At 37.9% G+C, this 25,776-nt stretch overlaps 1 protein-coding gene across 8 annotated transcripts in view; it reads left to right on the forward strand.

Moving 5' to 3' along the window:
• VPS13B (vacuolar protein sorting 13 homolog B) overlaps window positions 1-25,776 on the forward strand; it is a 774,679-nt gene that overhangs the window by 595,845 nt on the left and 153,058 nt on the right. For all 8 annotated transcript variants that reach the window (XM_067017180.1, XM_067017176.1, XM_067017182.1 and 5 more), the window contains exons 36-37: window positions 1,215-1,610; window positions 22,136-22,338. In XM_067017180.1, the coding sequence (XP_066873281.1) occupies window positions 1,215-1,610; window positions 22,136-22,338 (599 nt within the window). The remainder of the gene's footprint in view (window positions 1-1,214; window positions 1,611-22,135; window positions 22,339-25,776) is intronic.

Here is a 25,776-nt window from a genome sequence, read left to right on the forward strand (position 1 = left end):
ATAATTCCTTTAAATTAGGGTGTTGTTTTCCTGTTTAAATGAATGTAGGGAGCAGGGAACATTTTAGTGTTGCAGAAGGGTGACTCAGATGTCTGACCCTTTCCAGTGGACAACTGGCTAGAAGCAGGACTCTCAGAGTTTGCTTAGCCTGATTAAAGAAACACCAGGAAAGGCACACTTAAAAGGGATGGTACCTTGAGCGAGCCTGGGTAGCCAGGAGGAAACTCTAAGGTGCTGACGTCTGAGGAAGATGAGAAGAGGTCCTCCTATTGAAAACAGACAGAACATTAACTTCACCTGCTTGATAACTATGCTCTTCCTAGCTTCATCGGTGATTATGTCTTGTATTACATCAGGCTCCAGTGTAAAGAATACTTGTTAGGTTCAGTTAAACTCAACCATTTACTGAACACATACATATGAGAAACACACTGTACCAGGCACTGGGTATAAACATGAGTGGCTCTGCCTTGACAACCCTTACAGTCTTATGTCTTATTGATAATAAAAACAGAAGTGCAAAGGCAAAAACAGAAGTGATAGGGCCTAGTTAGTTTCAATGTCAGGTGGCTAAGTGAGTAAGTGGCAAATAAGGACAACACCCGGGGGACGCTACATGTAAAATGGATTTTAAGAAATCTCAGTCTTACAGTGGACGAGGTATTTGAAACTTTATCCATGCAGAGTCCACGGAAAGATCTAGGGACTCTTCTGGGTTTTAGTGGGTCACAGAGGGGAAACAAATGCATATACTTTATCAGAGAGTGGTAGGGGAGGCTACTTCAGTTAATCAGTTGGACAAGTGTTTATTAATACCAGTATTCGTGTCAAACATTGTGCTGGGTACTAAAGGAAGCCCTTTTAACCTTGAAAGAAAGAATGTCAGTTCAGTAACAAACTGGAAAAGCTGCTTAATTTTACCTCAGAGTGGGAGGGCAGAGGTAGATGTCCGTGTGTGGCCTTTGCTCTGTCAGGAACAGACAGTCACATGGATTGAGACAGGAATGTAGGCATGTAAGTAGTCCAGGGAAACTGTTCCTTCAAGTAACTACATGGAAAGGTTAGGTGGTAAGTAAAAGAATTATAACATCTGACATCCTAACGAGTCCACAGTACAGGCATTGGGAAACTGAAATAGGAGCTTGACAGGGAAGTAAAGGCTTATTTTCAATAGGAGAGCTTCAGTAATTTTCTTATCCTTTTCAATTCTATAGCAGACATCAACTTGGATATATCAAAGCCTTTGAAAGCAAACCTGAGTTTTGCCAAGCTGGATCAGATAAACCATTTTTTAAAGAAGATAAAAAGTGCACACAGCAAAGAGACCTCAGCCCTGTCAGACACCATGCTGAATAAGGATGAGCTTCCAGCCTCCAAATGTTACCGTGGAAAGTTGTCTAAGCCCAAAGTTCATGGTGATGGAGCACAAAAGATTCCATTTCAAGAAAACGTGTGGAGAACGGTTTCCTGCTTTCAAAAAGTTTCTGTTCATACTACTCAGATTGTGGTCTCCGTGGAAACTGTCCCCCATCCTAATAAACCGTGCCTATTAGCATCTTTATCAACCCTCAATGGAAGCCTTAATATCAAAGCAGCGCAAAAAGTGCCTGGTAAGTCTCAGAAAAGGGGAGAGGGAGATGACAATGACTTGTTAACATCTAAAACTGCATAATGCTGAAGATTTATATTAAGTAGAGTTTAAAAGTTTCAAGAGCCATTAGAGATGGGGAACATTTCTGGTTTGTTGCCTTATTTTAAAGAAAGTGTTATAACAAATCATTTAAGCCTAAGTATGTTAATGCCGTAAACTAAGCCGTTCCTATCTACCTCTTCAGGCGTGTTCCTACAGGTGTCTTTGTAACTGTCCATTCCTAAATTTCTTTTTACCTAAAATAGTTGTAGTGGAAGAACAGAGTATGAATCAACTTTTGTGACCCATTAGAATAGTAGCTTTTAAAGTGTGGTCTCAGGAGCAGCAGCAGCAGCAGCATCTGGGAATTTGTTAGAAATGCAAATTCTCAGACTCTACCCCTGACCTGCTGAATCAGAAAGTCTGGGCATGGGGCCCAGAAAAGTGTGTTCCAACAAACCCTACAGGTGATTCCAATGTGCTACATTAAGTTACTGGCAACAATTTATTTAAAAAAGAAAAACTGCTCTGGTGGCAGGAATGCTACACAAAATGTGATAGAAGCCAAGGTTCAACTTTGAAAAGACAATGCCATTGAGGACTATCAGGCAGAAACACCCGCAAGGAAAGGCCATACTTCAGTGCCTGGCTGAGTAAGGGAGCCATGGACTTGACACCTCAATGTCCTTGATGGGTGGAGAGGTGAGAAACTAACAGGCAATGACATCTGCATTTTCCTCAACTCTTACGTGCTTTTTCACACTGAATCAAAAAGGTTAGGCAGAAGGAATGTGAGGAGAAGAGAAAAGACAAGGTACAGGTGGGCAATAACCATTGTCAGTCACAGAAACTGCTACTGTTAAAGTTCAGGGCATGATGCCAGAAATTTTACTTTGAAAGTAAAAGTAGCAAAAGGAGAACATTTTTTTGCACTTTAATTTGCAGGAAAGAAGTCGGGCTAGAGGGACAGTGCCGGGGATAAAGTTAATCCTGCAACTTAGTTGCTTACCAAAAAGTAATTAAGTGGCAGCTGGAGACTAACTATAGTCAGTTTGGGCAGTAGTTGAAGAGATAAAAAAGGAGTCTTGTAGTTGACAAGTATGAATTTTAGGCCAAAAAAATAAATGATTGATTTCTTTCTCATCAGAAATATTTGTGACCAAGCCAGCTTAAAAGCACTGTATTTTTTTTATTGTCTTAAAAGTTGGAAATGAAAAATGTAAGGTCCATGGTACATGAAAGACTATGAAGCACTGGAGGCTACAATGTCTGATTTATCCACAAATAAATTACGACCCAGACAACACTGGGGCCATTCCCACGCCTTTTCAGTTTTACCTTAATCATAGCAAGGAAAGGTTAGGACTCAAACAGAATGAAAGCATTTAACATGTACTGTACTCAATTCTAGGTCCTTTTCTTTATTCATCCTCATTTCTTGTTTCATTCATTTGCTACTCATATTTTGTCCAATTTTAATAGTGTCCATTCTCAGTAAATATCTCTAAAATATAATTAAAATCCTCTCACTGAGCTTTACAAGGTAGCAGATTCATTCTGGTTTTGTAACTTGTTTTTTCCCTTTATGCTACTGCCCCTACTCCTTTTACAGTTATACTCTTAAATCTAGTTAAATGCAGTAGAAACCTTAGCTGTGACTAAGACATACTTGATATAACTCTGTGTTATGTAGTGTCCTGCAAATGTTCTAAAGTAGTTATTTGCATCAACTAATCAGATCAAATTGAAGTTAGCCATTTAATTAATAGAAACAGTTTTATTATGAGAGTATTACATACACCAAATCTGTTAACTCTACATTTCTGCTTGATGTGATGGCATGCTCAAATGTTTAAAAGATAACAAAGTCAGCAAAATAATAATAAATTATAATTAAGTGAAGTAACATGGTAAGTTCTAGTTATTGCTGTAGAGTGATTTCTAGGAAATTATAATTAAGAGATTATGACATATTTTTCAGAAATTGATTTTTAACAAAGGAAAACTTTTTAAAAGTAAAATAAAACTTAAGCTTTGAACATTAATTTCATTGTATATTTGCATGTCTTAAAAATTCATGCTTTGCAACTTGGATGAAATATAGCAAATGTATACTTAAGGTATATTTTTGGTAAGTGGTAAAAAATATTTCCCAGCAAAAAAATAAAATAACCCTCCTACCAGTAGTCATATTTCTTTTTGTATTTTTCAAATGACATCACTCTGTATTCAACCAAAAATTTTTCTAGTGTATCTTTGAGTTCAGTGGAGTTAATGTCAGATTTTTATAGTTTGACTCTAATACAGTTATACTGAGCTGTGTCTTTGATTTTACCGTTTATGTAACTATTGTGACCATCTGCAGCAGCTGCACTTTTCAAATTATTTGCTGAACCAAATTGAGCACAGTGACAAAAGTAGTCATCTCAGATGTACTATTAAACAGAGAAAGAAAAAGGAGCATTGCCTTGGTACAGCATAGCCATCTGCTGTACAGATGTTATTGTATAGAATGACTTAAGATAAAATAATTGTAGAAAATTTTCATTAAAACCTCAACAATTTGCACTTGTTTATGCGAATCTGCATAACTCTCCAATGAGACAACACACTTGGGGTTTCTTTGGTTCTCACTCACTTTCTCTTTGATCCTTTTTGATGTGCTGACTTTAATAAACACAGTCAAAAACATTGTGCAAAAAACATCATGGAAAAAACTACAAAGGAACAATTATAGCAGCAGAAACTACTCTAATCCCTAACTTACACAAGCTATTTTTAGTGAAATATTTTTTTTAACACTCTTTATATGACAATGTTATATAAACAGGGTAAAGCTGTCCTTTCCAGATGAGTTTTAATTTAAGAGCTGAAATAGATTTGTAATGCTAGAGGAATCTTATGTTCTAAGCAATATTTAGAGAAACACAATTGGGAATGTGTCGTAGGCATGTTTCTTCACTTGTGAAAAGTACAAAAAATATTTGAGTTTGCCTAATGATTATATTTTTATCATCTAAACCGATATAAGATTATGGGAAGTGTATGTGGAAAGGGAATTATAAAAGAATGAAAGAGGAAAGTTAATATTCTCCCCAAGACATTGTCAATACATTTAAATCTGAAGTGCTTTTATGTTCATTTACTGGTTTTTACAACAAAATATGTACAGATTATTCACCGAAATGTTTTCATCATTTGAAACAAAACAAAATGGTTAAATATTTTCCACTTAAAAAAAAATCCTTGAGTTCTTCTTAGCCTCCTGTACTATTCTGTGGCCCTAAACTATCCGAGTTTCAAGGAATGTGGGTTTTTTTTTTTTTTTAATTCCACTCTGCAGATGCTAGTGTAACAGTGACTTATAATAGCCTAACTCTTATTTCTGCTAGAATACTTACGTTCTCCCGTGTGTCTGTGGTAAAATGGCCCTAAATTTTAAAACTTTACATACAAGATGTAATGCTTGTATTTTTTTTAATTAGTGTGTAATTGCAAAAATCTCTATGATTGTGTATAATATTGCCAAATTTTCTATGATTATGTTATTGATAACGAAATTAATCTTGTTTCTAAATCATATCTTATTTTCTGAAACATTTTAAGGCAGATATTTCTTTTGCTAGCCATTAAATCTGTCCCATTCTGTAGTATGTTCTTTTTTAAAAGTAGCCCTCCTCCCCACCCCCCACCCCCCACCCCCCCCACACAGTCTTTTTTGCTGTTTGAAGTATAGTGTTTTGGAGAAACCTTAAGTATGTAGCTATAAATTCTGAACCAGCAGTGTAGCACTTTGCGCAGGCAGGGTGGGGAGTGAGCTGCAGACTTTAGCTCTCCTTGTCAGAGTAAATTATGGCTCTATTAGGGCGGCACTTCTTAGATTTCAGCAAACAAGGGTACACAATTCGGGCTGTGAAATAGCTGTGCTTTAGGCTGCCTTGCTCTTTCTTGGGGGCACGTCGATTAGCAAACTCCATGTAGATAAGGGAAAGGGAAATAGGATATGAACAAATTAGGTGGCACAAAGGGTCGGGGGAAGAGCCTAAGGGAGGCCATCTTGGCTGGCATTTTAGTCAGAATTAGGGAAAAGTTGCAAGAATCCCCCTTCCATAGGGACTTAGGGGACTTTTCATCCATACAGAAAGCAATGAGTTGAATTCCTAGTCAAAGAGCTGTGGTTTAAATAACTTTCACTACCCCAGCCTCTGTCATCCAGATGTACTTATCTTTGTGTATAAACAAAAGTAGGAAGAAAGAAAGCATAACCACATTATTTTTCATGTATACAAATGCCTCTTTTCATGTTCACTGAATTCAGGACCAGTAAAAATGTAAAGAACCTAGAGTTCCTTTTCATGTACTGAAAAGTGAAAGCAGGTTATTAATTGATACAAAGTGGAGCTCCAGCTTTTTATTCCAGAGTCAACTGGATCTCCTGAGGAAAATCTCCTTAAGGCGTTGTCATAGCCATTGGATGCTGCAGAAATGCAAGTAAGCCTGAGGGGAAATAAAACATTAAATTATATATGACTACCTAAAATAATATATTGCAATAACAAGCCATTTACAACACCCCAAAGACTTTTGTTACTTTTAGAAAGAAATAGCATCTTTTTCCAGTGCCTGAACAATAAGAAATGAATTCTTTGACTGTTAAAGCCAGAGGACAAACTTAACTTTTAAACAGCCACTGAGGATTGAAGTGGAAGTACTGTTTGTAGACAGCTATACAAATCACTAACAAACCTTAATGAATATTGGGTGTGGGCATCAGTGTCCTGTCATTTTTGACACTGTGTCTCAAGTAGCTTAAACCCAACACTCAAGGAAAGGTGGAGACCTCATTGGGTCTGTTAACATCTGAGGTTTTATTTGTCATTTCGGCCATACCCTGCAAGCGCAAAAGAAAGAGTAAAAGGGGATTATCTTGACAATGAAGTGAGTTACTGAATCTTGTGATAATGAAAAGCAGAAGAATTCTAATGCCTTTCTATAGTCCCTGAGGTAGAGGTGCGTTTATAGTTTTGCAGAAGTAAAATGTAGGCAGGCAGAACAGATGGCCCAGAGGTCTGTGTAACCTGACACTCCTCATCCCAGAACTGAGGACCACTATTAATCCTGGTCAGATTCCTTCCTATTACTTTATAACAAGGTTCAAAGTTGCTACTGATGAACTGGCCTGTCCTTTTTTTACTCTTAAATTACCTGTGGATTACTGATTTTTTTTCAAAAGTGATATTTTTCTGTGCATAATGGTGGACTATTGAGACATTCAAAAAAGGTAAAATAGGAAGTTCTAAAAATTGAATGGGAAATAAGTGGAAAAAGTATAATTCTCATAACCTTTTTTTCAAAGTTATGTTCCATATTTATTCTCTAGTACAGCGGGAAATAAAAACCATAAATGTATAAGACATTCTCTTGGAAAGTAATTTTCTTGTCCCCTCTCTTAGAAATCGTATGCAATGGAGAAGAAATCCCAACACACAAGTTTTATTCTCCCGGCTGTAATTTTTATCAATAATATATGTTTAGATAGAATTTTGGTCAATAATAAGCAATGTTAATACTACTATCTTAGAAATTATCTTTTTTCACCCCCCTCAAAAAGAGAGGTAAAAAATTAAGAACGTTTGATATTTTTTAAAAACTCACTAGTAGATAGATATATGCTGTTCAGGCATATTTATATGGTCACTTATTTTTTCTTGTTTTGTTTCATTTAACCAAATTATGTTAATTCAGTCTTTACATCTTTCATTTGGAATATTTAAATTTTTTCTGTGCTAAAAGGTCTATGTGGGGTTTTTTTAATGTCTGTTATGTGATTTTTGTTCTTCGTGTACATTTTTTCTGTGCTGTGAGGTTACTATAGCTGTTTTGGATCTTAACAAGAAGGCTTTAAATGCATAGGATAGTAACTTCAGAAATTTAGAAGGTAACCACTGGGTGAAATTTCTGATGTGCTAATTTCCAGGCTGCCTGAAAAGTAAAAATCATCCAATAAGCAGCCATCTTCGGATGTCAGAGCACTCTTATGTGCTGTGGCACAGTGAACATGATGTACCTGCCCAGCCTTTCGTAGAGGGAGATGAGCTCATCTCAGAGAGATAACCATCTCTGACTTTTTCTTCTGATTAATCACCAACCTGAACTCCATTTGAACCTTGTTAGACCAAAAACAAGTAGAATTCCTGGCCCAAACTATAAAATATAATTAAGCCCTTTTGAAATGATGTGTAAAAGAACATTGCTGTACCCCCCACTTATAACCACTACCACCACCGCAACCAATAAAGTTAAATCAAGCACTGCCTGTAATGGATTAAAATAATAAATGTTCCTGGATTTCAGTGTTTGAAGTACTTGAAGAAAACAGGCTCCCAGCAGCCTGGGTAGCTGAACGCAGGAGAGACATTTATTAATGACGAGTTCAAGGATTTGGCCTGTTTAAGATCATTACTTTGTGTTTACCATGGGTTACACATCTCTTATATTTTTACACAGCCCACATGTGTCCACATGCAATAATGAAAGCTTTTTTTTTTCAACAAAAGAATTGTTAATTGTGTAAATATGGTTCTCTTGGGGAATGTGAAGTCTTCCTAAGACTCTGCTCCCTTCTAATGAGAAATCCAGTACAGTTATTACACTCTCCCAAGTATACGCACCTTCAAATCTTGTCTCCAGCTAGATTAGTCTTTCCCCCTATTGTTTTTAGTTACCAATTCCAAACTTAATCTAGACTGCTAGAAAACTGTTGGCCTCTGGTTATGTATTTTTTAAATAAATGTATTAATTTATTTATTTTGGCTGCGTTGGGTCTTCGTTGCTGCTTGCAGGCTTTCTCTAGTTGCAGCGAGCAGGGGCTACTCCTCATCACAGTGCACATGCTTCTCATTGCAGTGGCTTCTCTTGTTGCGGAGTGCAGGCTATAGGCGCACGGGCTTCAGTAGTTGCGGCGTGTGGGCTCACTAGTTGTTGCTTGCAGGCTGTAGAGCACAGGCTCAGTAGTGGTGGCACACGAGCTTAGTTGCTCCGCGGCATGTGGGATCTTCCCGGGCCAGGGCTCAAATCTGTGTCCCCGGCATTGGCAGGTGGATTCATAACCACTGCGCCACCAGGGAAGTCCAGGTTATATATTTTAGAATTGTGTTCCATTGCACTAGACTTTGTGTGCTTATGTACTATAGAAAAAAAAAAATCAGTGCTTTTTATTTCTTCTCCTAGCTTTAGCAAAGATATGGGAAAGAGCCATTTTTCTAGATTTAGATACATTTGAGGTGAAAAAAGGGACAACTGGTAAAAATTTCACATATACGCATTATTAAAACAGTATTCCTTGGACAGGAGATAAAAAGGTCATTTGAGACAACAAAAATGCTATCAATTAACATGAAAATATCTCTCTGTGCAAAATGCTATTGGAGAAGAAGGTTTCCAGTCCTAGCAATTAAATACTAGAGATCTTTTTCTTTTTTGTTCTTTTTTAAATTTTATTTATTTATTTATTTTTGGCTGCATTGGGTCTTCTTTGCTGCGCTCGGGCTTTCTCTAGTTGCGGTGAGTGGGGGCTACTCTTTGTTGCACTGCACAGGCTTCTCATCATGCTGCCTTCTCTTGTTGCGGACCACGGGCTCTAGGCGCACGGGCTTCAGTAGTTGTGGCACGTGGGCTCAGTAGTTGTGGCTTGCGGGGTCCAGAGCACAGGCTCAGTAGTTGTGGCGCATGGGCTTAGTTGCTCCACGGCATGTGGGATCTTAACGAGCCAGGGCTTGAATCCATGTCCCCCGCATTGGCAGGCAGATTCCTAACCAATGCGCCACCAAGGAAGTCCCTAGAGATCTTTTCCTTAGTAGTGTCTCCTTTGCATCCTAATGATGGCACTTTATAAGTTAGTATTAGGTGAAATGGATAAGAATTATTGTAGCTCCTAGAACTGGGACTGTGGAAAAAGAAAGGGTTAGAAGTAAATATCCCCCACTCCACTGAATTTGTGACAGTGTTTAGTTTTGCTGCGGTCACAGCAAATTGCCCTCTCATCCACATAAGCCAGAAGGCTATTTGCTAGGAAAGTTTCTGGCAAGGCAACCCTGTCGGTGATAAGTGACTGAAGACACATCTTAGATGTTCTTTTGCTCTCTGGCTGGGGCTCTGGCCCTGTTGGCTATGTTGGCATAATATACTGAGGCCAAGCAAGACAGCCAGGGACAGGAAAAAGCATTTATTCACAACCCTGTTACCAATTGGAAAAATGAAATTACTAAGAGCTAACTAATAGCAGTAGTTTTTACAAAGCAACATGGTGCTGGAAGGAGGAAGACAATCCCAGCCCTGCTACTTGCTGGCAGTTGACTGTGGTAAAAGTTACAACACAGCTCATTTCCAAAATAAAGGCAGAAATACTTAATTCATGGGGCTGTTGAGTGGATTAAGTGAAATAACATACACAGAATACCCTACACATTCCTTGGCACACATTTATTAAATTCCTCAATAAATATTAGTGTTTTTGTATCTTCCTCTCCCTCCCTCCCTCTCCCAACTCAGTCATACCACATGAATGCTGAGATCATAGAACATTAAATTTTAGAGCTGAAAATTATCTCAGAGATCATCCTCTTTATCAAGAACACTTTTTGTCCTTTTCTCTCCACCATCCAAACACACTGTATTTGGGATAAGATAGCTAGCATGACTATACCAACCAGATACTACTGTAACCAAAAAACTTAGTACACTCCGGCCCTGTCTCCAACAAATTCATGATTTCTTTCAGGATCTTTGAAATACTTAAAATACCTCATGGACCACCATTACTATGTGGGACTCCCTAAGTGTCAGAGAACCCTAGGTTGAGGCCTACTGAGCTAGGCCTAACTCCCTCACTTAGGGGTACCGAGATTAAGTGATTTGTCCAGGGATACTCTGGGGTGCAGTGGGGACTATAACACAGGTCTCCTGGCTTCTGGAATTTCTATTAAACCAGTCTTTAAAAACCTGGATCATGTAGATTAATACCAGTTTCTAAGCCATTGCAGTAAATCACTTAGGAAGTCATTTTGCTTTCAACATTATTTGAGTTGATACCAATTCTTCCATTCATGTGACTTACTTTAAAAAAAAAAATTGATTCACCAGCAGTTTCCTCATTAAATTAACCAGCTACTGTATTCTTTCCTCTATGAGAAGGTTGCTATACACTTTCCAATATGCATGGTCAGATTTGTTAGTAGGTTTTTTTTTTTTAACATAGCCACATGATCCAATGAAGTTTTATTTTCCTAATAAACTGACACAACTGTGAAAACAGTAAGCATGGTGGCAGTAAGCATTGGAGGGAGAGGAAGAAAGAGGCAAAGCGTATCCACCGTCACCCTTTGGTATTTTCAGTTCAGTTTTTCTAGGATCCGAGAGTTTTAAAACATTTCTCAAAAAAATACAAGGGCCAAGTATAAATAGCCAACTCAATAGACATTTTTGTCTTCCATGAGTAATTCTCCCTTTCTTCATATGAAAGAAAAATAAAATCCTATTCCTGCTACTTGTCATTTTCTTATGTCCAAAAGAAGAGGTTTGGATTAGACTAGAAGTCCCAGCTTTTACTCACTGATAAGGACTAGATGAGAGTCCCTGAGGACTGGAAATCCCACCCATGAGAAATCTCAAGTGCCTTAGAGAAGGGATACATGTTAGCAGATCGACCACCCAATTGGACTCTCGTTTTGAGGACTAGACTTTTTAGTAACTTTGTTGGGGAGCACCAGCATCCCTTTCAGCTTAAACGCCTGTGTCCATGTAGTTCTCTGACAGTTTTGTTGTATTTTGTTTCATTTGTTAATCTTATCCTATGTTACAACTTACTATAATAACAGAGGCAGATATAGGCTTATTACAAAATAGAATGTAATTAAATAGGATCTGAAACACTTACATATTCTGATCAACAGGGGGAAAACAAGCTATTTTCATGGTTAAACTACCCAAGTGCAGGGACTTCCCTGGCTGTCCAATGGTTAAGACTCAGTGCTTCCACTGCAGGGCACATGGGTTCGATCCCTAGTCGGGGAACTAAGGTCCTGCATGCCACATGGCACAGCCAAAAAAATAAAATAAAATAAAATAAAAATACCCAAGTGCCATTTTTATGTGCTTCAACATAATTAGTTGAAGAAACTAGAAATGAAAAGATTCCTAATCATCTCGTTAGTGGACCAGACTCACAGAATTTTTTTCTAGTCATCTAGTCATTTATGGGCATCTTTTTATGGATCATGCTTACAAAAATTTTTCTTCCTCACTTTTTGAGTCATCCTTATGCTTCACTGTTATGCAAATCGACTTCTGGATGTATCTAACACATGCTTGCTGATTTCCTAGTAGCCTTAGATTATTTCCAGCTGGATAAAAATACCTGGATATGCTTTGCTAGCACATGTCATCATTGAGTACCCTTTCTAAAGACATACAGAAGCTTGCTGTAGATTGCATTTTGCACAGTCAGCATGTAGAGAGTAGGAGCCCTAGTAAAGGTCTAGTAGAGACCAACAATGTAGGGCTGGCAGCATTTTGTAAACATTCTCCAAAGCAACTGGTTCCCATTTATTAGTCTTCTGAAGGAGTATTTTAAAGGTCAGGAAACTGTTTGTTCCTTGAACTAAATTTTTACACTCAATGAAAAGTATGTCAGTATGCAAACAAACCAAGATTATTTCTATTTATCACACAAGTTGTTCCTGAAATTACTTCTCAATGTTGATACACCTCATTTAGTTTAATTAAGTACCTGCCATTAGTTTTCTAGAGCTGAAATTAAATATATAAACCCAGATTTTTGAAAGAAACCAATGGAAGAATCAGGCAGAAAAGCATTCTATTGAATGGAAGGAGGTAGAGAGAAGACGTAATATACTCAGTCAAAAATGACCTTACCCCACAGTCACGAAAAGCAAGGTAGGATCCTGGGTTGGATCCTGGAACAAGAAAAGGACATGAAGGGGGAAACTGGTGAAATTCAAACAAGGTCTATGGTTTAGTTAGTAGTGTTGTATCGATGTTAATTTTCTGGCTTTCGAGACTCATTCTATAGTTGATGTAAGTTGTTAACATTAAGGGAAGCTGCATGAAAGATACTAACTTTGCTGAAAGCCTGAAATTATTTCAAAATTAAAATTTAAAAAATTACCTGATCAGTGATTGCATAAATAGCTTTAATAATATTCATGCTTTTAAAGTTTGTGACCATTCTAAATCTTACACTTTTGTACATATTTCTTTAATTTTTTTCTTTCTTTTCTTCTCTCACCATTTTTGGAAATTTAAGGGAAAGATTAAAAGTACAGAAAATGTAAAGGATAATACATCAAATGCCTATATACTCATGAGCTAGAATAAATATAAACATCTTGTCATATTTGCTTATATGTAAGCACACACACACACACACACACACACATACACACACACAGGGGTAGAGGAGTGGTAAAACTTCACAAAATTATTCAGCCTTTTCCAATGTTTCAATGCTAAGAAGTTAGTTTTTTATAGTTTTTACTTATAGTCATTTTGTCCCACCTTGCATTATTAGTCCATTAGGAAGAAGAATAACACAGGCCTTTAACTCACTTTCTGTTGCCATTTATTCCGGATTTTGAATGTATAAGTATCCATCTTACATGAACTCTGAGTATTCTCTGTGGTCCTGGGTTTATATGTGTGGTGAAATATAAAATAATATTCATTTTGTCCCAAGGAAGATACTTAGTATGTTTCCTGATTGAAAAAAACAAAAAGGAAGGGATGATGTCCCATAGGCGAGTTTCTCACAGAGTAAGAAAATGGGGAAAGGAGAATTAATAACTCTGTCACGAGTCCCAGGGATTATTTTCATAGATTGTGGTAAAAGTGTGAACTTTACTTTACCATTCACAAATGACCCTTTGTGAAATTTATCACCACTCTTTATTCTTAAGTGATCACCATAATCTCTTATTACTGGTCATTTACACCAAGATTAAAACCACTTGAACTAACATGTTTCTCTATTATTTTGTTGTACCTTTTTAAAAATGTAGCAAGAAATGTTCAAAAGGAAATGAAGACTCTGTTAAACTTAAAAACTGGTACTTGTGGGTGAACCTTTCTGTGGTGCCGCAAGTAACTGGATCCCCTCGTTGAGGAGCAGAGCCACAGCAGGCTGGTGTGTGTAGCAAGTGTAGTGGGCAGGTAGGCACATGGGGATGAGTTAAACTACTTACATGTCTCAAAAGCAAACCACGCCTAATTTCCTAATTTCCATGTAGGTGTATGACATGAAAGAAAAGAAAGGAGACAGAAGGGGCCAGGCAGGGCACGTTTATATCTATACGTCATGTGTTTCCGTAATGCCTTTAGGCAGTGCCTGTTCCTGTATCCTCACTGCCAACATTAGCATCTTAAATTATCAGTACCCGCTTTGTGTTCATACGAGCCCATGATCAATGCCGGTAGACCTGAGAAATAGGCAAGTACAAACTATAAAGGATTAGAAAAAAGTAAGAATAGAGTGAGGGGTAGGCTATTGGGGAAATGAAGGGGTAAAGAAAAGAACAGCGACTCAACACATAGGTATTCAATTAAGTATTTGATCAGAGTGAAAGAATTGACAGTACATAAAGTGAATAAAAAGCAAAAACTAAAAGTGTTTGTATGATAATAGGGAAGTATTTGTGTTTTTCAACAGTTCACTTGCTGAACAGAGTCAAAATTATAAATGTTGTTGGTTGTCTTTTTTTCCCTCTAATGCTTACTGAGATTTCAGAACTTGAGGCTAAAAAAGGAAAAATCTTGTAATGTGAAAGAAAATTGCAAATTATTCACTTTATCTTTGTATATACCCAATATATGGTAGATAACCAGTAAACATTGGTTGAATGAGTAATACACGTATGCATAAATATCAAGTTGGAGGTGATCCAGTATATCCAAATTCCTTATAGACAGAAGCATGGGAGTAGCACTTATTTAAGAAATTAGACATGGTTATGGATATCATCATAAGAAATTATCCTTAAGGCCATTATAGTAAAGAAGTTCACTGAAATAGCTGACACATGGTGGCAGCTGGCAGCTCTAACACCTTCATTTTCTTGCCTTCAAAACCGGAAAGCAAGAGGAAAGGTTACTCTCCCCAAAGTAATATTGTACCTCGTTGTTTTTCATTAAGCCTCATGTTCATCCTTGAACCAGATCAAACTCCAGAGAGTACCAAACCTGAAAATCTAGAAATTTCGGCAGGTTCCTAGGCCTACTAGTCTACTTTCTAGAAAACCAGTCATTAAATTCTGCTATTGCTGGAATATAGCTGTAGCTGGGTCAGTGCCTGCCTCAACTGTAAGGCCTGTTGTATTTCAGGCACATTGTGTCTCCTCCTGCCTTCCTCAGTGCTCACCTGAGTCTAACCCACCTTCTTTCTTCTTGTTTCAGGCTCCCAAATGTTTGCCCAAGCCTTGGCTTCCTATTTCTAGGCCATTTTCCCAAGGTCTCAGTCCCGACCTTTACCTTTACTCTCCTGAGAATTCTAGGTATCTCGTTCTCTCTACCCGAGCAAGAAAGAATAGAATTTGTATGACAGTTGGAAAATGTTCATGTGTTTAACAGTGTACACAGTAACACAAAAGCTGTCAACGTTTTGATTTTTTTAATGTAAAAATGCAAGTCTAGAATTTTTGTCTTATATCCCTCCTCACCCTAGCTAATAAATATCAATACTTCTAGTTGTGTAACTTTGGGGAGTTAAGAAGAACCTTCCACCGACCCTACTCACGTTCTTCTTTGAGAAGGGATAGGCACTTTCTGAGGAATATACAGTAAAGAATCATGATGCAGATTTTGTCATTCCAGTTCTAGTTTTAAGGCAGAACCTCAGAAACTTAGACAGTACAATATCAGTATTTTGAGGCCATTGCTGCACAGTAGAAATATCCAGTAAGGTTCAAATTCTGTATGTATTAAGTTACTTCTACAAAGAAGATTTTATCATATGCTTACAAATATCTTCATATAAATGAAAAGTGCTATAGAGGAGAAAGGGAATCTCGTTCTTCTGTATGCTCCAGAAAAAATGCTGTCAAGCCCATTCTTAATGAAACTTCTAGGGATAAATATCAGCCTTTGCTTTTGATAGTCTTTTCTTTGATAGATAATTACCTTTGCTTTAATAAAGTTGTCCTTTGTTTTTGTCTTAGTTCTTTTGCTTTAATTTTGACCACTCGCTCCAAAGTGATGTTTTAAGGATGATCAGACATCAACACATCAGAAGAAGTACTCTGCAGGTTTCTCACTGTTGTAGGAAGAGATTACAAATAAGAAAAGGGAATAGGCTAGAAACCAATTCCTGTGGTTTTTGATTAGAACCAGACGTATCATTTGAATTCATGATTTTTAATATATTTACTGATAGATACATTAATATAGATGTGTGTGTATACATGGGCAGTAGACACACATATACTTCTTAGCCCTCTCTGCTGAGAGGCCCTAGAAACAGTGATACCCTAGCAACAATGAGCATACCTGCCACCCAGATTTTGGTTTCTAGATGCCATTCTTCAGCAAAAGAAACCAAAGCTCTGGAGAAATGACTGATGCCAGAGATGGGATGGGAAAAATACAACTGAGCCTGAAACATCTTGTGGCCAGAAAGTACTCAAAAAATGATGGGGATATATCACAGTGACACAGGAACCAGCTTGAAGGGGTTCCCAATGGCCAAAGCTGGTTCAATTTAAGCAACAAAGTAAAATAAAGGTAGTATTAGATTAGGACCCATAAAATAAATATCTATGAGTCCATAGTGGTATAAATAAATAATTGAACTAATAAATAGAGTAGAAGGGACAGCTCTTTTTACTATAGAATACTAGTGAATAATTGTAGAAGAGTAAGAGAAATAGGAAATCAACATTACCAACACCACAGTAATAATTGTTGCAGGCAAGAAGCATTAATGGATGCTAACATTAATGGGTAAAAGTTTGATGTAATAGAGGATATTTGCATAATCTGCAGATATCTCTCCACAGGATACTTATTGTTTACAAATGGAAAAATAACCACTTCACAGTGATGAAATCTGGCAGACACCATCTTAGCCATGTGATGAACATTAGTGTTACCAGCAAGTAGTAAAACATCAATATCACTTTCCCCAGTATCATGCACTGAGAAGGGTATCACTTCTCTGGTTTTCTGGCCAAAAATGCATAACCTCATTCTAAAGAGAAAACATCAGATAAACCCGAATTGAGAGATATTCTGCAAAATAATTGGCCTGGACTATTGAAGGGACTCAAGGTCATGAAAGACCAAAAAAAAAACTAGAGGATCTGTCACTGATTAAAGGAGACTAAGGATCCTAGATTGCATCCTGGACCAGAAGAAGGACATTAGTGAGGAAAATGGCAAAATTTAAATAAAATCAGTAGATTACTTAACAGTGTTATGCCAAAGTAAATTTCTTCATTTCAGTGTTTGTACTATAGTTACATAGCTGGGTGAAAGATACATGAGAACTCTGTATATTTTTGCAACTTTTAGGTAGGTCTAACATTATTTCAAAATGAAAAGGATTTCTTTTTTTTTTTTTTTTTTTTAGTGGAAGGGACTTGGAAAGATGGCTTCTAAGCTCTCTTCTATCCAGCATTACTATTCTGTGATACAAAGATGGAAAATGAAGAATGGCAAAGATTTAAGCACTTTTCTTTCCTGCCTGTCAATTAAGAAATATATTGTGACAGCTGAAGATAGGATCAGATTCTAAGCTGTCATTTAGTACAGTAGGATATGTCCTGAATAACTATTGTTTTGACTAGTCCTGTACTGCATAAAATAGTCCTTGCCTCTGGGATGGTCACAATCTACTGGTGAAGGTGGTGTGGTCTTCCCTTTCAGTCACTTAGATTACTAAGGTCTCTCTTGCTTGATGTTTTAAAATAATAGAGTTGGGTAGAATGATATAGAAACTGGTAAGTCTTGGAAACCTATCTAAGAGTGAACGCTCAAAGTGGATTCCAGAATTATCCAATCTGGGTGCCTGATGAGAATGATAAACATTAAGTAAGATTTTTTTAAAAACCCTAGGAGAGCTTTGATATTAAACACTTCTCGTGTGAGAGACCAATAGAACATTCACATTAAGATTACCACCAGATAATTGGGTATTTCATTGCAGGGTAGAACGAAGATGCATGAATTTGAGAACAAAGGGTATCGTAATTCTGACATTCCCTTAATGCTCATTTGCTAGATGACTGTAGTGAATTAAGCCTATACTTGTATACTCCCATTATGACAAATTTTTGAATAATGAATTGGTGTGTTTCATTTAGCAAGTACTTACTGTTGAGAACTAAATATTTTAGGAAATGTAATGTAGTTGAGTCAGAAATTGTGACTTAAGTTCTAAGCTCCATTAATAAAGATAATTTTTGATTCTTGGGTATTTGAGGGCCTGTTTCAATTTTTTTATTTACTGTTCTATTTTTTCTTTAAGTAAAGTGTAACTCTGAATCAATAAAATTGTGTAAATGAACTGGAAGTCTTAGTGCCACTATATATTTGATGAACAAATTTAAGAAATTGATTTTCACCATCATAATTTTTAACAAAAGTCTTAACCCTAATGCTTTTGTGAGTGTGACTGTACTGTATGGAAGATTAGAAGTTGTGTGTCTTACTTCTACAGTAGGAACATACAACGTATATGCAGTTTTCAAATCTTCACAGAGTTGAAAAGCCAACATGGGTACTCTACTTTGAAACGTGTATGCTGTGGGCCTAAGGTGTTTTTTAATCTTTCATCTCTTTTTTTTTTTTTTCCTTTAACATCTTTATTGGAGTATAATTGCTTTACAATGTTGTGTTAGTTTCTGCTGTATAACAAAGTAAATCAGCTATATGCATACGTATATCCCCATATCCCCTCCCTCTTGCGTCCCCCTCCCACCCTCCTTATCCCACACCTCTAGGTGGTCTCAAAGCATCGAGCTGATCTCCCTGTGCTATGCATCTGCTTCCCACTAGCTATCCATTTTACCTTTGGTAGCATATATATGTCCATGCCACTCTCTCACTTTGTCCCAGCTTACCCTTCCCCCTCCCCACGTCCTCAAGTTCATTCTCTGCATCTTTGTCTTTATTCCTGTCCTGCCTCTAGGTTCATCAGAATCTTTTTTTTTTTTATTTTTTTTATTTTTAGGTTCCACATATATGGGTTAGTGTACGGTATTTGTTTTTCTCTTTCTGGCTTACTTCACTCTGTATGAATGACTCTAGGTCCATCCACCTCACTACAAATAACTCAATTTCGTTTCTTTTTATGGCTGAGTAATATTCCATTGTATATATGTGCCACAGCTTCTTTATCCATTCATCTGTCGATGGACACTTAGGTTGCTTCTATGACCTGGCTATTGTAAATAGTGCTACAATGAACATTGTGGTACATGTCTCTTATTGAGTTACGGTTTTCTCAGGGTATATGCCCAGTAGTGGGATTGCTGGGTCGTATGATCGTTCTTTTTTTAGTTCTTTAAGGAACCTCCATACTGTTCTCCATAGTGGCTGTATCAGTTTACATTCTCACCAACAGTGCAAGAGGGTTCCCTTTTCTCCGCACCCTCTCCAGCATTTATTGTTTGTAGATTTTTGAGGATGGCCGTTCTGACCGGTGTGAGGTAATACCTCATTGTAGTTTTGATTTGCATTTCTCTAATGATTAGTGATGTTAAGCATCTTTTCATGTGTTTGTTGGCAATCAGTATATCTTCTTTGGAGAAATGTCTATTTAGGTCTTCTGCCCATTTTTGGACTGGGTTGTTTTTTTGATATTGAGCTGCATGAGCTGCTTGTATATTTTGGAGATTAATCCTTTGTCAGTTGTTTCGTTTGCAAATATTTTCTCCTATTTTGAAGGTTTTCTTTTTGTCTTGTTTATGGTTTCCTTTGCTGTGCAAAAGCTTTTAAGTTTCATTAGATCCCATTTGTTTATTTTTGTTTTTATTTCCATTTCTCTAGGAGGTGGGTCAAAAAGGATCTTGCCATGATTTATGTCATAGAGTGTTCTGCCTATGTTTTCCTCTAAGAGTTTTATAGTGTCTGGCCTTACATTTAGGCCTTTAATCCATTTTGAGTTTATTTTTGTATATGGTGTTAGGAAGTGTTCTAATTTCATTCTTTTACATGTAGCTGTGCAGTTTTCCCAGTACCACTTATTTAAGAGGCAGTCTTTCCTCTATTGTGTACTCTTGCCTCCTGTATCAAAGATAAAAGGGCCATATGCGTGTGGGTTTATCTCTGGGCTTTCTATCCTGTTCTATTGATCTGTATTTCTGTTTTTGTGCCAGTACCATACTGTCTTGGTTACTGTAGTTTTGTAGTATAGTCTGAAGTCAGGGAGCCTGATTCCTCCAGCTCTGTTTTTCTTTCTCAAGGTTACTTTGGCTCCTTGGGGTCTTTTGTGTTTCCATACAAATTGTGAAATTTTTTGATGCAAGAGGGAGGAGATATGGGGATATATGTATATGTATAGCTGATTCACTTTGTTATAAAGCAGAAACTAACACACCACTGTAAAGCAATTGTACTCCAATAAAGATGTTAAAAAATATAAAAATCTTGGCTATGGCAGCAGAGTTTAGGTGGGGGGTGGAACTTAGGCACCGGTGGGGCTTTGGGTGGGGCAGGACCTAGGTGGGTGGGAGCGCGATGTTCTAGCGTGGGGCGGGGCCTCTGCTTAGGACCTGCGTGGAAGTGGGGAGGCAGCACGTGGCAAGGAGGGCCTCTGGAGTGTGGGGTTCCCGAGTTTGGAGATAGGGCCCTGAGTGAGGGTGTTTGGGTTCAGTTTAGGCTCAGCTCATTGGAGGGAATTTCCAAATGTAGAGGTAGGGCCCTGGGTGGGGTGTAGGGGCGGGACTTGGGCTCTGCACGGCAAGAGGAAGGCTCCGAGGGCAGAGGATTAGGCCTAGGAGCCCAACAGGATTCCCGGTGCCTAAGTGGACAGGGAAGGAACTGGCCCCTTTCCCTTCCGTTCCTTCATGCTCCCCCTGCAACCGTCTCCCCCAGGGTCTCCCCTGTGGCCACTGGACCCCTAACTGTAGGTGTGTCCCTCTGGACATAGGAACTCCTCCCCTCCCCCAGCCACCCCTCAGGGGTGCTGGTCCCAGAGGTCTGGCCTTTACTTTTGCTCCCCCTTCTCTCCCTCCCACTCCCTCAGGACCCTCGTGGCTGGAGAGGGCCTCTGTCAGCAGAGGATCAGGCCCCGGATCTCAGCAGCTTCCTAGGGGTCCAAGTAAGCAGGGGAAACCTGGCCATGCTCCCTTTTGATCCTCTCCCCTCCCAATGGTTCCCCAATTTCCCTTTTCCAGCGTGGGATCCCTTCCTCTCCCCCAGAAGCCCCTCAGGGGTGCCAGTCCCACCCCACCTCCACTTCTCCTCCCCCTTCACTTCCCCCACACCCCAAGTCCTACCTGGTTGCTGGGGGTTCCTCCTGTCTTCCTAGGTGTCCGTGATCCCCCACCAGTACCTGCTAGGTGCCCTAGTTGTGAGGAGACAGCAATTCTGCATCCTCCTAGTATGCCATCTTGACTCCCTCTTTCATCTCTTTTAAGGATCAAATATCATTAGAAAAATAAGCCATGGGCATTATATACGTGGTCTGGTGAAATTCAATATTCACAATGACAATTCAGAATATGAGCTCCTTAGGGGAAAGTTAACCCACCACTCTAACTTTGCATGGAAATATCTTAAAGTGTGCCGTTGGTTTTATGAAAAGGTTTTGATCTACACTTCGAGTTTAAGTTCAAAAGAAAAGCTACATTTTAAAGTGTATTCCTTTTCTGGGTATATTTACTTTGAACTATAACATATAGTTTTTCTCATAAATCTAACCTGCCACTATCTGTTTTTAAGACTTTGTAAACTTCAAGTGGTTATGATGTGTGAAGTTTGGATTAAACTAAAATTTTTAGAAAACACATGTTATATATTTTGATTGTTTTGAATTTTAACATGGGCCAGTCAAAAACTTGAGTGTCTCGCAAAGTAATATACTGTACTCTGTTACTACAAGAAATCACAGAAAATTGCCCTCTCCTATCATGTTAACAATAGACAAATGAAGCAGCTGTTCTCATTCTTAAATGTAGTGTTTGAAAAACTTGCACATTTTAATGAAAATGTCTCTACTCATAAAACTTAAAATGCTCACACATGGAAAAAGTCATAACGTTTTGGCAAATATTGCTTTGTTAGGAATGTGAGTGAGGTATACCTGCCTCATAACTAGAATTCTATATAAATGGCATGAAACTGTGGGGAAAAGCCAACTGAAAAGAAAACTCTGACAAAGGATGAGTTAATAGTCTTAAAAAATGCAGATAGTTCTTGCCCAAACATACTTTTTCTATGATAAGGAAGAATTATAACATATACCTCTCTCCATCCCTTCTTTTTTTTTTTTTCCAGGTGTAATTCTTGGATCATCATTTCTACTCAGCATAAATGATTTTCTCCTTAAAACAAGTCTCAAAGAAAGAAGTCGGATTCTGATAGGACCATGTTGTGCTACTGCCAATCTGGAAGCGAAATGGTGTAAACACAGTGGCAATCCAGGCCCAGAACAGTCCATACCAAAAATATCCATTGATTTAAGAGGAGGTCTGCTGCAGGTCTGTTGGGATTGGCCCCGTTTTTCCCATAAGTTTTAAACTAGCCTTTGTTCATTGTTTGAACTGTTTCATTAAATTTTAAATCTTGGTGTGGTGAGAAAAGGGTATTGTCAGATTGCTGTTTTACTAAACTTTTTTAACAGCTTTATTGAGATATAGTTCACAAACCATACGGTTCACCTAATTAAAGAATACCATTCAGTGGTTTTTTTACTATATTCACAGAGTCGTGTGGTCATCACAACAATCCATTTTAAAACATTTTCACACACCTACCTCCAAAACCCTTTATCCATTAGCATTCACTCCCCATTATCCTCCAATTCCCTCTCCAGAACTAGGCAACCACTAATTATTTTCTGTCTCTACATATTTGACTCTTCTGGACATTTCATATAAATGGAATCATATGAAATGAGGTCTTTTGTGAATGGCTTCTTTCACTTAGCATAATGTTTTCAAGGTTCATTCATGTTTTTGCAGATGCCACTGCTTTATTCCTTTTTACGACCAAATAGTACTCCATTGTATGGATATACCTTATTTTATTTATCCATTCAGCAATTGATGGATGTTTAGATTCTTTCCACTTTTAACTATTATGTATAATGTTGCTATGAACATTTGTGTACAAGTTTTGTGTGGACATGTTTGGAATTGCTGAGTAAATAAACTTTTTTCTATGTGTAGACTTTTCTAATTACAAAGTAGTCAGCCTGTCTCAAGCAGTGTCATCAGCAATAATGTAAGAACCATTTCCTAATGACAGGTCATTAGCTATTATAATGTCTGATGGCTATCATGATATATAACCTTACATTGCAACCTTTTATGCATTTGATTTGCAGCCAAGTATTGAATGTGTGAGGGTATCCAACTTATTTCTTGATAATTTTCTATTTGGATAGAATTTAAATGTGTTCTCTCTTTTTTTTAACATCTTTATTGGAGTATAATTGCTTTACAATGGTGTGTTAATTTCTGCTGTATAACAAAGTGAGTCACCTATACATAAGCATATATCCCCATATCACCTCCCTCTTGCGTCTCCCTCCCAACCTCCCTAACCTACCCCTCTAGGTGGGCACAAAGCACTGAGCTGATCTCCCTGTGCTATGCAGCTGCTTCCCACTAGCTACCTATTTTACATTTGGTAGTATATATATGTCAATGCCACTCTCTCACTTCGTCACACCTTACCCTTCCCCCTCCGCATGTCCTCAAGTCCATTCTCTACATCTGCGTCTTTATTCCTGTCCTGTCCCTAGGTTTGTCAAAACCATTTTTTTTTTTAGATTCCATATATATGTGTTAGCGTACAGTATTTGTGTTTCTTTCTGACTTACTTCACTTTGAATGACAGACTCTAGGTCCATCCACCTCACTACAAATAACTCAATTTCGTTTCTTTTTATGGCTGAGTAATATTCCATTGTATATATGTGCCACAGCTTCTTTATCCATTCATCTGTTGATGGACACCTAGGTTGCTTCCATGTCCTGGCTATTGTAAATAGAGCTGCAGTGAACATTGTGGTACATGACTCTTTCTGAATTATGGCTTTCTCAGGGTATATGCCCAGTAGTGGGATTGCTGGGTCGTATGGTAGTTCTAATTTTAGTTTTTTAAGGAACCTCCATACTGTTCTCCATAGTGGCTGTATCAATTTACATTCCCACCAACAGTGCAAGAGGGTTCCCATTTCTCCACACGCTCTCCAGCATTTATTATTTGTAGATTTTTTGATGATGGCCATTCTGACCCATGTGAGGTGATACCTCATTGTAGTTTTGATTTGCATTTCTCTAATGATTAGTGATGATGAGCATCTTTTCATGTGTTTGTTGGCAATCTGTATATCTTCTTTGGAGAAATGTCTATTTAGGTCTTCTGCCCATTTTGGGGCTGGGTTGTTTGTTTTTTTGATATTGAGCTGCATGAGCTGTTTATATATTTTGGAGGTTAGTCCTCTGTCAGTTACTTCGTTTGCAAATATTTTCTCCCATTCTGAGGGTTGTCATTTTGTCTTGTTTATGGTTTTCACTGCTGTGCAAAAGCTTTAAGTTTCATTAGGTCCCATTTGTTTACTTTTGTTTTTATTGCGATTTCTCCAGGAGTTGGGTCAAAAAGGATCTTGCTGTGATTTATGTCAGAGTGTTCTGCCTATGTTTTCCTCTAAGAATTTTATAGTGTCTGGCCTTACATTTAGGTCTTTAATTCATTTTGAGTTTATTTTTGTGTATGGTGTTAGGGAGTGTTCTAATTTCATTCTTTTATGTGTAGCTCTCCAGTTTTCCTGGCACCACTTATTGAAGAGGCTGTCTTTTTTCCATTGTATATTCTTGCCTCCTTTATCAAAAATAAGGTGACCATATGTGTGGGGGCTTATCTCTGGGCTTTCTATCCTGTTCCGTTGAACTATATTTCTGTTTTTGTGCCAGTACCATACTGTCTTGATTACTGTAGCTTTGTAGTATAGTCTGAAGACCAGGAGCCTTATTCCTCCAGCTCCGTTTTTCTTTCTCAAGACTGCTTTGGCTATTAGGGGTCTTTTGTGTTTCCATACAAACTGTGAAATTTTTTGTTCTAGTTCTGTGAAAAATGCCATTGGTATTTTGTTTTTTGTTGTTGTTGTTGTTTTTCCATTTTGACTTTTAATTGTAATATTCTCCTTAATAGCCAAAGCAGATGTCACCGTTAATGATGTTAGTGTTTCTCTAGGTATGAGAAAATGCAAGAATTTCGGCTCAAAATATCTTCTCCTGAAAATATCTAGCTATCTGAAGGCTTGTTCTTCCAGTTTTTCCCAGAGCACAGACTGCCTCATTCCTGATCTCCACTGTGAACTTTCAGGGGGTGTTGAAGGTCAGCAGCTGCAGTGGCTCATGATTTAATCTTTGTAAAGGCAGACAGCAAGTGCCAATGGCAAGTACTGTTTTCCAATCAGCAGAGCCCCTTCATGGTCATGAATTTGACCATGGTTTGGGGGGCATTTCATGACCATTTCAATCCATTGGGCTAGGAATGCTCATTCCCAGGCCTGGCAAAGAGTTTTCTGATAGGCTACTCAATGTGCTCTTACTGGACTAGACCTTAGGAGTAGCCAAAAAGTCTCTGGACCACCTGTATTACTAGTCTCTTACAGTCCAGGAAAATATTCCCTCTTGTTGCTTCTTCCCATATCTAGAGTTACACTTTTACCATCATTGATCTTACATGGAACCATACATCATCGTTTTATGACAGGCTCAGTCACACATTTGGTAATGTGAGAAACAACAATTTTTTAAAACAGGTGAAATACAAATAACATAGCTAGCAGTATTAGTGAAGTCACAAGTAAGAATTAAGCGAACTTCCATTAGATGTGGCCCAGTATATCCCAGGTTGTCTGACTTAGTCTGTTCTGTACCAATCCTTATCTTTAAGGTAAATTT

Source organism: Kogia breviceps, chromosome 17 (assembly GCF_026419965.1).
Source record: "Kogia breviceps isolate mKogBre1 chromosome 17, mKogBre1 haplotype 1, whole genome shotgun sequence".
In the NCBI taxonomy this organism is placed as follows: Eukaryota; Metazoa; Chordata; class Mammalia; order Artiodactyla; family Physeteridae; genus Kogia; species Kogia breviceps.